The sequence below is a fragment of the Varroa destructor genome, unplaced genomic scaffold, assembly GCF_002443255.2.
Source record: "Varroa destructor unplaced genomic scaffold, Vdes_3.0 BEIS01000003.1, whole genome shotgun sequence".
NCBI lineage: Eukaryota > Metazoa > Arthropoda > Arachnida > Mesostigmata > Varroidae > Varroa > Varroa destructor.
Window position 1 is genome coordinate 6,457,619 of NW_019211456.1, and position 17,304 is coordinate 6,474,922.

The 17,304-nt window shown below is 40.7% G+C and overlaps 2 protein-coding genes and 1 long non-coding RNA gene across 11 annotated transcripts; 1 reads left to right on the forward strand and 2 right to left on the reverse strand.

The window, feature by feature from the left end:
- Positions 1-1,554: 1,554 nt before the first annotated feature.
- On the reverse strand, positions 1,555-4,926 carry LOC147756452 (uncharacterized). The gene is made up of 2 exons (XR_015323404.1): positions 4,815-4,926; positions 1,555-3,604 (listed from the first exon to the last, which is right to left on the reverse strand). It is a non-coding gene; the product is annotated as an uncharacterized LOC147756452 (long non-coding RNA).
- Positions 2,863-17,060, forward strand: LOC111247700 (uncharacterized). 9 transcript variants are annotated; one of them, XM_086983147.1, is made up of 10 exons: positions 2,863-3,242; positions 3,699-3,854; positions 4,817-4,955; positions 5,197-5,309; positions 6,823-6,910; positions 7,346-7,561; positions 10,426-10,577; positions 11,403-12,692; positions 14,896-15,000; positions 15,688-15,720. In XM_086983147.1, exons 1-2 carry the CDS (start codon positions 2,863-2,865, stop codon positions 3,706-3,708), a joined length of 390 nt encoding a protein of 129 aa, XP_086839273.1. In that variant the 3' UTR covers positions 3,709-3,854; positions 4,817-4,955; positions 5,197-5,309; positions 6,823-6,910; positions 7,346-7,561; positions 10,426-10,577; positions 11,403-12,692; positions 14,896-15,000; positions 15,688-15,720. The 9 variants fall into 9 exon arrangements, 1 of the variants encoding a protein (XP_086839273.1); XR_015323396.1 differs by lacking the exons at positions 2,863-3,242; positions 3,699-3,854; positions 4,817-4,955 and adding exons at positions 4,014-4,743; positions 16,925-17,060 and having other exon boundaries at positions 15,688-16,458; XR_015323398.1 differs by lacking the exons at positions 2,863-3,242; positions 3,699-3,854; positions 4,817-4,955 and adding exons at positions 4,014-4,743; positions 16,925-17,060 and having other exon boundaries at positions 5,210-5,309; positions 15,688-16,458.
- LOC111247699 (uncharacterized) lies at positions 15,190-16,962 on the reverse strand. The gene is made up of 2 exons (XM_022798957.2): positions 16,841-16,962; positions 15,190-16,376 (listed from the first exon to the last, which is right to left on the reverse strand). Exons 1-2 carry the CDS (start codon positions 16,844-16,846, stop codon positions 15,684-15,686), a joined length of 699 nt encoding a protein of 232 aa, XP_022654692.1. The 5' UTR covers positions 16,847-16,962; the 3' UTR covers positions 15,190-15,683.
- Positions 17,061-17,304: the final 244 nt, after the last annotated feature.

The following is a 17,304-nucleotide window of genomic DNA, read 5'->3' on the forward strand; positions in this document are numbered from 1 at the left end:
CCTCTCGCTCTTGCAGTGACGCAATACCTAAAAACGACCGCACTACTTGACCTGTAATAGCAAGGTTAGTGACCCACCAAAACGCGTTGCACGCAGTGCCTCAAATTTGATAAACCGTAAACGGGGCGTGCAAATGCTACGTTATCATACGATTTATGCAAAGCAAAGAAGCCAATCACTGACCAAGTTAAGTATCATGAACGTTGAATATGGCGATATTTGATCGGTTAAGCTGCTCTCCAAAACCTGATAATGTCGAAGTAGATTCTCGTCAAGTTTTTCCTGTCAAGTAGCGCTGAATCCCAGCTCCCATGTAGCAATACGATAGCTTTGTTTTCGGTCTTGCAGTATAATGCAGGCCTTCGGCAATCAACTCTTCAGGGGCGTTTAGGAGATTGTCGAGAACGATGTTTATATCGTTGTGACGAATGGTCCGGCACATCTCACTAGAAACCATCTTTAAGCTAACGCAGAGCTAGGAACTACTTACTAAATGATCACACTATGAGAATACATTTAGAGAAAAACACTTGTCGTCAAATTGGCTATCTTGGTGAAGCTATCTTACAACGATGCATTTATGCAGTACGACTGAAAAAAAAATGCTACTCTGTAGATGTGGTTTATTTCTTCAGAAATTTTAGGTATATAATAACGGAAGCTATACGAAGGGCATGTAATAACAACAAATAAAGTGTAAAATATTTGTGTGTTTGAATAAACTTTCGATTCAGTTGCTCTCGATAGATTGGTCGCCCCGGGGTATCTGTTCGTTCGTGCGCCCGGTTGCCATAGTTCCTTTCGGCCAGAAATTGAAAACCCAGCAGTGTCGCACCAGTAAGGAAATACACTTGAAACTTCAGCCTATATTCGGGTCTACAGTAGCAAGCTCAAGCGAGATTTATGCACGAAAAACGAACCATGCATTACATATGCCTGATTCGATTCGAATAACTAGAAGGGAGTCACTTACTTATATACTACTGACATAGATTCGTATGACTCACGTCTGGACATATTTTTGGGTTATTTTGATGCTGCCTGTTCAACAACGAAACGCTGAAGTCGGTGTGGCTAGCGTTACCAACCAGTCGAGGTAAGTTGGCTGGTTTGTGTCATTCTTGCAATTGGCGGTTCAGTCGACTGCTTGCAGGACACTGGCTCAGCCATCCTCCGTACACCGTGCTCGGGCGACCCCACGAACAACGTTCGTTCTATCTATTACATAACTTGTCTCAAGTCAAAATACACAGGTGGCACAAACAAGGAACGTTCTGCGAACGCTTCAAACATGTATATATATACATCCATATATCTATTTGAGATAAAGGTATATTTTACGAAGTGCTGTTGTGGAAGGCCAGAGACCAAAAACTCAAACGAGACTCATGGTGGAATATATCAGTATCGTAGAGTTAATGTAGTTTGACAAAAACAGTTTCTAATTCAACTACTAGTTACTTAGTTCTCTACTTGTTTTATTGAATTCTCAGTGCCGCCAACAAAGCCAGAACATTGGTCCTGCGTAACTGTCGTCGTGGTAAATGAATCGGGTTCTCTATAATCGATCATAATCAGATTTTTATTTATGTGCACATGCTGATGCTCACCGTAACACTAATCTATATGATATACACATTTTAATACACGTTTCACTGAGGAGTAAATCCGAGATGGACCAAAGTTTCATGGTGTCATCTTTGTCTTTCCGTCTCATTCATGAAAGTAGAAAGAACAAGGCCGCCTCAAAACAGGCTATATAAGGACCGACGGCGAAATTTGTCTGACCCATAATCTAGTACGCATTGACCTCGGCTCAATATCGAAATCGGTTTTGTCATCACTCCCAGATGAGAAGCTGCATCGAGGTTAGAATGTCGTAATGATCATCCAGCTGTGGCTACCAATGTATGTAGGGACAAACTGTATGTGCGCTTTCAGCACGCAGCTATCTGGCAGACTTTTTTTTAGTTTGACCTTACACGTCACGTGGCTCTGTGTGTTACAAACATAATATATCATAACGGGGAGACCCCCTTCTGTGGTAAAGCAGCGCGTACGTAAACCAAATTACTCTACTGAAAGCGATTGGAATCTTCTTACCGAAGAGTGTATCCCGCCGCGAAGTTTTGTAGTCGTCAGTTCACTTTGAGGCACAATATTACAATGTATTACCGATTTGTTTCAATCGGCGTTTATACTTAACTGCTTCAAAAAACAACACATCGGACGAAAATACAAACTAGTCGGTGACGCAAATAGGTAGTCATCTTTCACTACCACTTCATCACAGAAATCAATGAAGTTTATTAGGTGCTGATATCAACGAAGTCGATTTCCTTATTGATCGGCTTCCTTATTGATTTCGATTACATCAACCAAAGTTATAATACATTAACCTAAATCACTAATAATAATCTTTAAAGTTAGTCTTCTACGTTTCTGTGTGTCTCCGATGAGGAAGGCAAGCTCTTATTCAAAAATTCCGTGTCTACTGCAGCGTTCATACTGTTCTCCAGAAACCTTCGGTAGAGTCGACTTTAGACTAATATCGTTAACAATGTTCAGCCCTATCAATTATGATAGCAAATACAGATCGTTTTCGAGAGTTTTCGTATGCAAAGTGCGCATGTCCTAGTGTTAACGTCTATCGCTCGTTCGTCCACATCTTTTGTAGAAGCTGAAGTTTGAGAATGTATAAAAATTTCTGGAAGGAGCATAGAGCAAGTACTGCTGAAAACTATCCGGTTTGCTTGTTTCCAGTTTGAAACCTATCGTGCTTTTCTGTACGCCCTCATGTACCATACACGGTTTTCGTCGCTTAAACATTGGTAGAACCTCACAAACACACTTTTACGTCTCATGTATGATAACAATGACGAGCAACAAGCTCAGACATCGGGTCCTGCCTCGTCAAGTCATCTTCAACGCGATTTAGAGTTTATCACCAGCCTTCAGACCCACTCGGATACGTTCTACTTACTGGGTATGTGCGAAGGAAGCAGGGTAGCCCAGGCCATGAAGGCGAAGTCCCGTGAAGACAACTGGCGAACCGTCGGCGTTGGAAGACCGGCCAAAAGACTGACAGATACTAAAAGGGTTGTCAGCGTTCCTCTACCTAGACAGCCGTTAACGAGATATAGGGTTTCCGATGTGCTGACCATGGACGACTGGACTCCAGCGCTTGACTTTGGAATGTTGTTTCAACATGAGCATAATACACAAGCTGATCGCGATAATCGGTAAGGTATAGCGTGCGTTTTTCCGTTACCGTGCCACTAAATTTGTAAACTGTGATTTCCCTCATAATGTAGCCTTATGGTTGTCATATGGCCTTTAATCTGACGGACTGCGCATTTTTAGGCTGTTCAGTAAATTTAAACAATATACAAGTCATAGAAAAGTGAGACGTTGTTCTACTTTCACCGGAATGGGCTTTTCGATAGATGACTGTACTCGATCAGAAAATCACGCACGTCGCGTTTTATGTAAAGTTTCGAATATAGGGGTGGTCGACGGTTGTGTTCTCAGAATTTCCGACTATTAGAGATATTTATGAAGGTGAAAAAATAGTATTGTTTATTCCTTGGTAGTGGCAATTGTCCTGAAATAGTCAAACCAACAAAGAGTTCTGAAGATAACACAGTAACATCAGAGTCGAGCCATTTCTAGACAGCTAAAAAGGGTTATTGTTGCAGATATCCATGACGTACGATTGAACGACAACTGGGATATTAGCGCTATCCACTGTAAAAGCTTCTTTTAGGTTCCAGAATTCTCTCTGCTTTGCCAAGATATAAGCATGCGGAAGGATCGACTGCATATACGCATCTAGCTCCTGACCGCTGTATCGTGTGAGTTGCCAATCTTCTCAAATGTTTGTCTTTGTACCACTATAGAGAACTAATCGACTATTGTTATGTAATTTGCAATAAATGTATCGAGTATAGAAACAATATCCAAAGCTGTGTCTGGAAGATTGAGAATAAACACGGATATTTAATCGTGTGATCAAAGAATAAATGTGTTCAAAAATGCTAGCATGCGATATTAATCTAGCTCACTGTTCTGACTTCGTCTAAAGCTCAACGTCCCTGAAATCACCTAAATAATATAGCTGCTGATGTCGACTATGGGGCCGTTTTTGTGGATACTCGTCCGCTGTGTTAAGCTCTTCGAGTGACATTTTGTGCTTCTACATTTTTTTCATGGTTTCTCTGAAATTGAGGCATGTGATTATGAGGTTCAATTGGTGTGAGCGGCGCGATACGTAATAACTAGTGTAGATGCGTAGCGCTTATGCGTTGCTGCGTCGTGGCATTACGTTGAAGCGCACAATAACAAACAAAAGCGTCGTTCGATATTTACATCATACACGGGCTGCGACAGATTAGCCGAAATTTTTCGACTGAATTTCTAAATTGTGCTAATTACTTATCAATCAGCGTAGAATCCAACGCAAATGCCAGTCTATAACGTAAACATAGTAACCGGGTCAGTCGATGCTCCCATTATGGTGCAGTGCAGAATGTTGAATAGGGGCTAATAGGGATAAATCCGGATATACGTCGGGGGATTCGATTCGATTTTGATTGAGAGGTATAGAAACCAATAGAACATCGAGTTACGCTCATTGTTTCGACGGATAGTTCAGAAGCGATGTTTTCAATTCGACTATATATAGGCCGTATAGTTGTGACCCGCTGTTTCGCCTGGCAGAACCTTTTGGTTCAGGTGAGAATTGTTAGTATCTCCAGACATCTTATCTCCATTTCAACTATTTGAAAAGGTAACATAAATAGGCTATAACTTACAGGACAGACTCTTGCCTTTCGTCGATTCAAATGACTATACCGGACTGCCTTAATAAAGCACAACCGAAGTGATCGTCAGTGTGAATAAGCATATCGCAGACGACTTTCCGCGGACACACCAATTGTGATCATCCGATACTGGTGCTACTTAAATAAACGTGTCATTTAAGTACTATTAGAGTAAAACGTTTTTTTTTTTTTGTCATTCTCGCCCCCTGCTCACCAATGCCGAAAGCAATGATTGAATATGTCTACTTACTAACACGACCTTTACGTTGCTCACACAGACAACAAAGTCATGTGTATTAGATAGATCGAAAACTCAATGTGATCTAGCAAGAAAGAACTTCGTTTTGTTTACGATTTAACCGTATTACGTTAGACGTTATTTACAGGAACGATACGGTGTTCGCTAGTAGGGCCGATTTCTGCTTAACAGGGCGGAGCTGGAATCGTAGTAATTGAAGATAAACTAATCATTATCACTGCTAGCGCGTAAGTATTGCTTCTTATCTTCGATGTTCACTTGTTACAGCCGACTGATAATAATTGGAACGGATTGATGTCGCTATGAACATCTGGTGACTGTACCTTGTCCTTATATTGCAGTAGGGCACCTAGGTGACTACGGGGATTACTTGATATCAATCTTGTACAGATAGAAGCACCTGTTTTGCCGGCGAGGCACCAAGAATCAGGAAAGCAAAGCTTCTGACTTGACATAGATAAACTTCAATATCTTTAACATAAAGGAAAAATCACCGGCACGAGCCTTACAAAGGAGGAAATAACATGCTCCATTATCTAAACGATTGAACTGTCAAAATTAGTGGTCATACGTTGGAACAACAACTTCGATTCGCAGTCGTTAATAACAAATCATCGTTAGTAAATAGATAAATTCGGTATAAAACGTAAATGTCTATGGTATCTGGAAACCGTCCAGTGACAGCTCTGTTGAGCTGGGGTGCTCATTTTCCATTACTTAATCGTATTTTTTTTCAGTGCTCCGCTGCTGTTCATACTCGACTTGATCGAGTCGGGCTGACATAAGATTTTAGATAAACGCATATATATATACATCGCTTTCGACTCGGTGTTGCCCTCAGCTGTGAACCTCGATGGCCTTCAATCTGTGCTTGACCAAAAACTGTTCGAGCAAATGCATTGCACAGAAAGTTACCACTTAGGAAGGCTTCTCGCGCCGAAATTACCAACATTTTTTTTTTAAGAATGGAGATTTTTGCGTGTCACAGAATCAAATTAAGTACGAATAGTGTAGCTGACTAATATACATCCCGAATGGACGTTGAAGACATACTCAATTAAGCTCTATAATAATAAGTGTACTGTTTTGCTCCATTTTACTAACCATTAATAAACCAGCTTTTGATTTTTCGATGGGTGCAAACGGTAACTTGCGTCTTATGCTGGAATTTTTTTAGTTTGCTAAACGTGGTTTTAGATAGATTTAGACAGGTTTTAAATCACTAGATGTCTATTTGTAAATAGAAAATCGTATCGTCTATATTTATTTCATAGGTGTTTAGAGCTAAAGCTAAGGTCCGATACTAGAACAAGAGTTATTAACTAGGCGTTTGCTTATGCGAGCCGTTGAAAATTCAGGCCAGAGACCTAAGCCTTTCAATGTACGTGCCTGTATACGGGTATATTAACGTGCTTCATTAGCAATGAGTTTGTGGACGCCATTTTAGCGGCAAGAAATTTGCAATAGCAAATTCAGGCACTGAGGAGCGCATCAGTTGTTAGCCCATGGATATAAATACATGTTACATGAAACCGTCAAGAGTCTGCCAGATGAGGCTACGACACTAACATTATTTTTCTATTTTTTTAGACAACTTTCCGAAACACCGGACACCGAATCTGGATTTTGTATTAATAATGAGTTTCTATAATGGGAATAATATTATACGTAATTATATTTTTTGCTCATAGCCGTTCTTCAAAAATGACTGTTGTTACTCTCGTTTTCGATTATGCACAGGCCGACATTGACCGAGGCTTACCATGGAGAACAATGGATGCATCCGCAAGAGGAAAGTTATTTATGTGATCTACTCGATACTCTTGGTGTAAATAGCGTTCTTTATTATAATTTTACTATCCACCGCTTAGATAGCGTCTAGGCAGGACTAGGATGTCTTAGGACAATTTGCGTTTTGCCTTGTGCTACATGCAAGGCAAACTTGTTACAAGACACAAACAATTGTCGCTTTTTGACTCAAAAAGTGAATACCGTAATAGTTATACGTTTAGATAGTAACAAACATATATTTAATGCTTACGCTGCTGTATAAATTATCGTAATCTTGTTACTACGGTACACGATAGATAAGCGATAATTTAAATTTTTCATTATAACGGCAGTTTCCTCATCTAAGTCTGATAAACGACGCTTTTCATAAATGGTTTTTCCCTATAACAATTGCTATTATCGATGCCATCTTGAAACGTATGTTTAACCCGAATAATCAACCTATGGCGCATTTATCATCCCTCTGCTGCAGATACGTATTCTGAGACAGTTGCAACAATTTTAGAGGGCGTCTCTTAAGTTGAATACGATCCTGTGGTCGAAAATTTAGCGCATCCAAAGTCATTATAGATCCTTGAACCCTTGGACAATTACGCGACAGCCAAGTTAGTACTGACCCATGCAGTGAGCGTGTTCCGCTACTTCGCCGACTGGGCAGGAAAGACCCACGGCGTTATTATACCCATAGGTAAGGACCGGAAATATGAGTTCTTCTAGCTTCCCATAGATAACGGCGGCAAGATTTAACTAGTAAATTAATTAATTACTAATCATAGATACGAACAAAATGAATACTCAGTCAATTTTCTTAAGGTATCACACTCGATTTGTTGCTACAGTGTAGAAAGGGATAATTTTTACCTTTTTATTTCATCACATTTAATTAATACCTGCGCATTAGTTACGTACTTTTTTTCTGGTTATATTATATACACTTTAATTACATGAGCATGAATACTACTGGGTGGTCGAACAATACAAATGATAGCACTTGTTAATCTCGTTCCTTAAAGAGAAATCTCTTAGCAAAAATTCAAAATGGCATCGGGAACAGGTACCTATTGTACTTGTACCTAAAATCGTTTACCAACGAATTACGTAATCACACACCGAACTAATTTGTGCGCTGATAGAAGACAACCGCTAGAAGTCTAACGCTGGTCTTTTTTTGAACGGCACGGGGTGTTGCTGATTATGTTCAATGGGTGTAGTTTTTTCGCCTCATCCATATCAAGCCACGCAGACAGCAGTAGATTTGATGCCTTTTAGCTATGAACCTTTCACGTAGATGGATCTTTATTTAGCTACACTCGAAAAAAACCTATCGACGTCGGGCAAATCATTCCACTTCCGCTTTTTTCGCTAGAATTAATTCGTGTAGTTGGTGTTTAAGCGTTAGCTTTGGTGTTCGATTTGCCCCACAACTGTCCAGGGATTTGTAAAATCTTTATTTAGATTAAGAATCGATAATTGATGTATGTCATTGTCTATAGCAGTTGCAGAACCTTTAATGGACTGCAGGAGTAACATCCCTTCGGGTTTTTCTAAATGGCTGCATAGTAGTGGAGACCTGCGAATGCGCCCACCCATTTCGCAGGCGCCATGTTCCAGACCCAGATGCGTAGCCGTACTCGTCGTTGATTTCATTTACAACTTCTATCATTAGCATCAATGTCTCACATATGGCCCCACGCTGAACTAATATAATGCAGTCGTTAATTGACCACTTTGCCATAGCTCATTACAATGCCCGGCAGAGCTGGGTGACTATTAAATTGAACGGTCGACTTGTACAAAAAAATTACTGTTTACTATGATTTCCTCTCACATCTCGTACCCAACAGACGGACCAATGAAAATATGCTAACTAATTTTGCCCTTCGGCCATATAGTGGAACGTTCCACTGATGGTGTTTTAATCATCTAACGCTCATCCTGGAGGCTGGTCTTTGTTGTATCGTTAAGCTAGCTATGACAACTCGGAAACTGGATTTCGTCCCGGAGTCTTGAATGTTGTTCCGGCGTTTAGAAAAATAGCAGGCGATGCGATCAGATACCCTCCGCGAATCGACAATGTCTCACTCGATGGTTCTATTGGAGTCTGTTCACAAAAATGTACCAAGAGTAGCCAAAAGTAGACTTACAGACTAGTTAACTATAAGTACATTCGCTAGGAAAAATAGGCGTCTCCTCAGAAAGGAGTAACTTCCGCATGAAGCTTGACAGTAAGGTCGTGTTTGCGCTTTGTACGACAGTTGCTGGAAACCTTAGGACAATACCCGCACATTTCGATACTACACACTGTGCTTGAGTTTTCAGCAGTCAATGTTCCTCTGCCAAAAACCATGAAAAGGATCTGTCTATAATGGTAAAAAAACAGTAAGAGTGGGCACCATCGACTTTTGGTCCTGTAATAGAATAGAATGAAACCGATCAATAGATGTCCCGATCGCTTTACCATATATCTTACCATATATAGATCGTCTTACCATAATATGCCTGTTCTTCATCTCATTGCTGATTTATAGGTCGCCCAGCTGATTATGACAGCTTGTGCGGAGTTACTCTCGAACTTGGCGGAAAGAACCCCCTTATTATCTTTGACAAGCGTGGTCGTATGTTTAGAGCCCACTGACGAATAAGTGATTTTTAATTCACACTCGAGAAAGATGAAAATATTAAACATTTGTACAGTGTACAGAACATTGTACAGACTACACCTCGTAGAATATGAAGCAGATTTGTACACATCTTAGCAGAATTCGATTTTTTTTCTCCAATATATACATATTTTATTTGTAATTTTACAGTTGACATGACGTCAGGTCTAACGTACGAAGGCACCACCCCGAATCTGGGTGAAATTTATGGATCTTCTTCAAGGATCTATATACACGAAAAAATTATTCCCATTCCCAGTAGCGGATTTAGTGCTTGTCGTAAGCCACACTCTCAGACATACTGGCCTCGTGTTAGCCAGCAGAACGTGTGAAGTTTTCGAATTTATTCAGCTTTATTTAGTAGCTTTATTCATAATTACATCACCATCTCAGTTTTTTGACGATTCAGAAGCAGAAGTTCAAAGTTACCTATTAGGATAGAATACGTTCTAATCCTTGCGCCTGCTTTCATTGTCGTTCAGATCTATGACGAAGCAGCGTCTTTTAGTCGCGGGTTGTAGTTCACATGAACCTAGTACTCCGCAATGACCTTTTTCAAACTTCTATGGTAATTTATGCATGCTGATAAATAAAAGAAACCTATCGTTGATGACCCCTTCGATTCGAACACGCAATAGGGTGGACTAAAGTACTTTAATTAAACGAAACTGTATGTAAAAGGCGCGACACAGCGGATACTTCGTATAGCTTATAAATTTTACTGAGGTCTGGTCTGTTCTATTCAAGATCATTTTGGTGAAGTATGTTAACAAAACAAGTTCAAGAAAGTTAGTTGAATATTGATGTAGGTTTCTTTTTCTTCTCATCCTTAGAATTAGTAGCTATATCGCTTATTAATATAATTAACTCTATTATTATTATGTTTAACTAGAATTTATAGGACCATATGCGGATCGTTTGTGAAGAAATCTTCGGTCCCGTAGTGCAGATTCTCTTCGGATGAAGAAGTCATTCGGCGAACTATCAATAGTGATTGTGGCTGGAATAGTATAGAAGATGATTCATGAAGCTGGACACTGTGTGGTAATGTCGCATCTGCGTTTCGTAACAGAGATGAACCCCAGTGTATTTTAATCACGGTTATTCTATAGTATTTCTATATATGTTTCATTAAGTTTTGACAAGTATCTATTCATATTCGGAGCTTACAAAATGTCCCGAATTCGAAACTATGCAGAAACTATATAAACTTGGCAAAACACCGTTAGGATTCTCAAAGTTCGAAGCTTGATTCCCCTCTAAACATTGTTTTTCCTATAGTAACTTCAGTTTTGTTGTGAAGGTCTAGGAGAGTTTAAGTTCATCTTATTTGATTTTATGAAACATCCGATATACATATATGAATGAACCGATAATCTCAAAAATCACAGCGAGTCATTTAACCTGTAAATAAGTGTCTCGGTACATTCGGGTTCACGTCCGAAACGCATGTTTGCAATTTAGGTTGACTAAATCTGTATATCTTATGTTCGATACCTCAAAATTAGGTGTCAACAGTGGGCCAAGCATATGAAATGTTTCCATAACTATATATATATATATATATGGTTGGTAAACGAATCTGTCACTGAAGGTCTGATCGAGTCTTTTTCCTTACTTCAGTGGCAAACACGGGCCTAATTCGTATATTCATACTGAAGTGGTAAACTCAATTCTAACGCTTTTATTAGCGCAATAATGTTCTATTCTAATGTATTGTACTGTTTTATCTTTTTATCAATAATTTCATCTGTAAACCACTAAAATGACGATGACGAACAGACTTTAGCACAACCGTTCTCACGCAACTTTTCCATATTAGTGTAAAAATAATGGTATTTTCGTCCTTATTCCCTCTGAATCCTCAAGGCCTTACAAGTGGTTCTTGAAAAGAAGGAAGCTACAACTGCTGCTGTTGCTGCTGCTGCAGAGAAAATTGTATATTATAAATTATATATATTTTAAAGCGAAGACTTAATGGCTGAGCTGGAGAGAAGACTGTGTTGAATAGCGTTCGGCGTGTCGCATTTCCCCTGCAATAGTCAGTGTTTATCCGTATCGGCTTACTATCTACGAATAGAATTTTACACAGAGCTTTTTAAATTTAAGGTTTAATATTACATTTTATCTATTTAGTTTATGAAGATTAAATATCATTTTCAAAAAAAAAAAACAGCACGAACTGAGGCATAGAATAAACCTATTCTATCTTTCCAGTATTTAGCGACTGACATATTTTCGAAATGTAGAAACTGAATAACTCGATTAACTTATGCGCTTTTTATAACGTACTGCGTTTATTTTTCCCGTTTTTTATAAATCAATTTGTTCAAACTAAACATGTATGTGTGTCAGGTTAAAGTTGCTGCCCGCGTTGGTGGCTATATATTCTCAGACGGTGCTCAGTGCAAGACAAGTATGAATATTTGTAGTTGGATAGCACTTTAGTTACAATTAAACGGGCATGTGGTACCGCTTACCCAAAAGAGACACTAATTTCAATGTATAGAGGAAAAATTATTTTGTGCCTATTCATTCTGGTCTCAGATTCTGGTAGTCAGTGTAAGAAGAACGTTATCTACGGCAGCATGGGAACCCTCTTCTGCAAATCCTGGCATATTATGTGGTGTTGAGGTTAAGCAATCTTTCTTTAGAGGTGGATTTTGTTGCCTATGAAAATGGTTTCGCTGTTACAGTTCAAGCTGGGACGATAGAGAAACTTCGAAGGAGAACAAACCGGACTTTGATCCTTCTCTAGAAAAATAGATCTTAATCTGCATGAAAAGATCTTCATGCAAATGAAAGAACATGGGAAATCTTTGGCCTCTACGAAGTTCCGGTCCTTCGCGCTCGGGATGGGAAAGGAGTACAGTTAGCGGTAAAACGGTGAACAACCTGGGAACCGAACCCATTCACACAATGAGAAGAACACACCCTAGCAAGCGAACCGTCGACGGCGACTACAGCAACCACGGAAATTTCCAAAATGTCGGCAAACATCCATAGCCCGAAAAAAATTGCTTTTCACAGCGATACTAGAGCCATTTGAGTTGTTGGGGGTACCTGTGTTTACATAATCTGAAACTATAGGGGTCATGAAGATTACTGGACCTAACAGGATCCGACAGATAAGGCAGATGGAAAAGCCCTGCGAATATGGTAAGAAGAGTCGAAGGCAGTACCTCTTTTTCTTCGAGAGTGGCAATAAAGTATATCATTTCTAATATGCAGCGCTGAATTGCACTGCATACTGAAATACTGTCAAAGCAGATTTAAAAGAAATGAGAACGGCTCGTAAAGTTACGAGCAACATGGTAGACGACGTTAGATTCGCTTTAGCACGGCGTCGCACGGGGGTCGCACTTTTGTGCAAGGAACTAGGGAGGTGCAGAACTTGACCAAAAAAAAGAATTGACTCCGGCCTGATGATCCGAGCACTAGGTGCTCTGTCCTATCAGCCTGTAGCGTTATGTTAACTTAAGATCGGGGCTGATTCGGAGTGAACCTTGACAGAAGAATTGAGAACTAGTGAGCAGTGCTTTCGACAGGAATAGGTCCAACCAAGGACGCTGGGCCTCACACTCGGCCCACTTAAGATTGATCTTATATTTTGGTGGACCTGATTGTACGTAAATTGCATTAGTCAAACTCTCTACTAACAAAAACATTAATAAACGTGTTTTTCCACGAAGCAACATTGGCTACGATGGCATAATATTGCCTATCACTGTACAACCTCAAACAGCTGTCGATAGTTACATATTGAGTAAGCCTGCCCGAAGTGGTTAATTTATTGACCCCTACACAGTTCAACAAAATACTCTCTCTCTCTCTCTCTCTCTCTAACTCTAACTAAACTAAGTCTCTAACTCAGACGTCTAAAGGCAATTCAAGTAGCGACTAGTGGCATTACTTTTTTGTCTAGCAAGAAGGCCGCTGTATATAAAAACGAAGTTACTTCAATAGATTAACGTTAGTTTTTATTTATTGTAAGTGCATTTCAAGAATCATGGCATCGCATTGTCTCCCCCGTATTGCGGCGGGCGTCAAACCACTTTATCAGTAGGTAATCTCACATAATAATCAATACCAAGAATTAGAGCGAGCACAAAATCCTGGCAAATTCTTAAGTATTAGGGTACAAACTTATGACTTAGACAGCGTTGACGATGTGTTGGCAGTATGTCGCATGTAACTTTGCCACTGTGGAATAGAATACTGTTATAGAAGGAGTATTACCTATCTATAAACTTATGATGATAATAGTCTTCGGGTGACGTACGATATTTCTAAGCCGTCTAGACTTCTGTGAGGTGGCATGGCTTATATGTACATTCCTTGTACCGGACGTTTCAGCTGACTCGAATGAAAAGCGGCTGGTTACTATTAAGGAGGAAGTTTTTGTTAATTGTTTTTGTAAAGCTGTAAGGTATTTAGTTGTTTCTTTGATATTGCCCTAAGGCGCTTCTCAGAACAACAATGCTTTTTTAGAGGTGGCATTAATCAGGACAAGGAACGGAAGTTTGTTATCAACGGGAAGTAGTAGTTAGATTGATAGTTTCGTTGACGTCCGAGATGAGACACGATCTTGACACCGCCATGGAGCGGACGTAAATAAGCCCCATTAATTTATTCCGTCTGGCCGGATTGTTAACTTCTTTGTATTAGCATGACTAGATACCTTACCGGTATTTTGAGTATACAAAACGGACGAGATCCCGAGATAATTTAGGCCCAGCGGTGATGCATTGGTTCATAGTGTAGATTTACTTGCTCAGTAAAATGAGCTACTCGTTAGGACGGTAGATACATAGAGGTAATGGAACTGTTAGTTACGTAAGCGCTCATACCCAAAGTAGCGATTGCATAACAAATAAAGTGGCTATAAGTTACACTAACGGCAAATAAAACAGCGCTGTAGTAACTTGAAAAGTAGTTATGTGTCTCAATTCGCACACAAGTCAGGTCAAAATTAGGCATGCCTCCAATTAAGCCACCTCTCAAGTTAAACAGCTAAATTATTCTAGTAGAAACGATGTATTACTTACATACATTTGTTATTTGTACTAAATCTCAGTACTGACTACTTGAAATATTTCCATTTGTACGTCTTTCGTGACGGTGTAGTTAATGCGAAGTCAGACTATATTGACTTTCCCTTTCAGAACAAGACACATAGAGCTTTTATCAATCGTGCCACTACGACCAGCTAAGCATCTATTACAAGATATCTCCAAATAACCAAGGACATTGCCTTACGACATATCCTTACTCGTTTGTTTGCCCCTAGCGCGTAGAAAAGACACGAAAATTTAATATCTACATAAATGTTTCGAATTCTAAATGTGATACTGTTACTAAGCTTCGATTTTCAGATGACAGCTGGCCCCTTCTAGCACAAGACATGCACTCGACATCTTTAACAATTGCAGATCTTGGTCCGGTTTATTTTTAAGATCTTCAAAAGGTAGGGGTACATTAAATTCTTCCTTTTCTATCGAAAACTAATCGTACTTTTTGAATAATGACGTAATTTCTTAAATTTTTGTGGATGCTTCTGACGCGCAGATCCTATCAGCTATCACAAACTAGTGGCTGGAAAACAATCTTTGACGGTGTATCTCAGTGTCATATTCATAAACGATGGACTGGACTGTTCGCGCAAGAGAATAGTTTCTTGATTTTATTAGTTTTTAAGAACAAGCTTGTTTCCTGATTTGGCCTTGCTGGAGAAGAAGGCACATGTGTCCTTTCTCTCGTACAAAACGCAACCAACAAGTGAAAACCCCTTCAGTGAACTACGCTCGTCCAGTAGCCTTGCCATAGCGAAGTACTTATCAAACACAGAATACCTTTAATTCATTTTTTCTTTTATCATATAACACGTTATAGTTAATAACGAATTCATGATTTCGATGACTGATGGCGCTTATCGTTTCTATTATTTAATCCGCAGTTTTCCTCTGTTCTGGCTAGTGTTCCTGTCGTATTTATAATCCGTACACAATAGATAGATGATTTTTGATGAAACAAAGATTTCTCACGTACTCGTCATCGCCTACAGTCGTCCCTCCTTATTCATGTTTTCTCTACCCCGTCTCTTTCATACCCATTCATTCAAACGTATAATTTGTTTTTAACGTGTTTCATTTAGACGACGACTTTAGCTTGGCGAGCACTAATGTAGTGAGCCACAGCGGGGGCAGCGGCGTAGTGGGTGACAGCTGGGCCAGCGCTGTAATGGGCTACAGCAGGAGCAGCAACGTGGTGGTGGGCGTAGGCGGCAACAGCGGGAGCTACCGCGGCGACGGGGGCGGCATGGACAGTTCCATGGTTGACGGCCGTCGAGTATGAAGTTGCCTTGGCAGCGGCGACGGGGGCGGCAAGCGGGGCCATAACGGGGGCCGGGTGCGCATAGGCAGCCACAGTTGGAGCGGCGGCGGCAGCTACGGGAGTTGCATAGGTGGCTGCGGCAGCAACAACAGGGGCAACAGCAGCTTTAGCGACGACGGGAGCGGCGTTGTAGGCAGCGGCAGCAGAAAGGGAGGGCGCGGTTCCTGGTTCATTTGTGTTGATGGCAGCGCGGAATCCGGCTCCATCGGCCACATAGTTTACAACACGGACACGTCCATCAATGTCCCGGAGTCCGTAGGAACCGGCCTTGATTCCTGCAACACTGCCAGACTCACGACGGAACGAACCACCGGTGGGGTGCGCTTCATCATATCCGAAATTGTAGTTACCGAGTCCGTCCTCGGAGCGGAATTGGGACGATGAACCGACTGAGGCAACAAGACCGCCATGCACGCCAACGGCAGCCAAAGCGACGACGCACATAAAGGCCTATAGTTGAGTTACAGTCAGCATTCACGCAGTCGTTGTAGATAGTGCGCCGTTGTGAAGAAAGGTCACGCAAGTTGAGAAGGTAAAAATGAAAACACAGCTTCATATTGAATCCTTTTTCGTGTACCGAATATCTTAATAATTTAATACTAGAAGCCAAAAGCACTATCTAACAGTTCATAATTTGCTGAAGCAATCTATCCAACAGAGTATACACTAGACGCGCGGCGACATTGTGAACACAATTGTACAGGCACACCGGCTATTTTCAGCCAGTCGCTAACTCCAGTTGATAAAGCCTTTTTTTTTGCCGTAGATTTTAATCAGCCATTTGACCAGGTGTATACTCCGGTTGGCATAGTTAAGACCGTTAGGAGATAACAAAACACGTTTAGAAAAAAAAGAAACGATATGGAAGCTAGAGGCTATAGTATACTGCGGCTTAAATAGTCACTAGAACTTGCCTTCATATTTGCTGTGGTGTGTTGCAACCGGTGCTCTATTTTGGGACCTCCAAACGCATTTTATAGGGGCATATTACTCTTCAGGGGCATTCCGCTGGAGAGGAGTGAATGGAGAGTCGACTTCGTCCTTGGTGAGTTTTCTTCGCGCGCCCGCGAACTTGTTCCTTCGAAGACCGGTCGGACATTTCGATGGATCACCGAAAATAACCGACGTCACCGACGTCGCCTGTGGCGTGAGGGGGAAACAGTTTTTGATACACAGCCATAGCCACAGATAAATTTACACGAACGCAGACAGTAACAACGATGACACCAGCGACAGGAAAGATACAGAAATGTGACTTTTGCATGAAGCGAAGGGATAAGCGAACTTCTTCTTCTGACAAAGACTTCTGTTTGAGCCATATCCCCCCGTGCTCCAAATGGCCGCCGCTGCCGCTTGGCACCGGAAGCCGTCGATACTG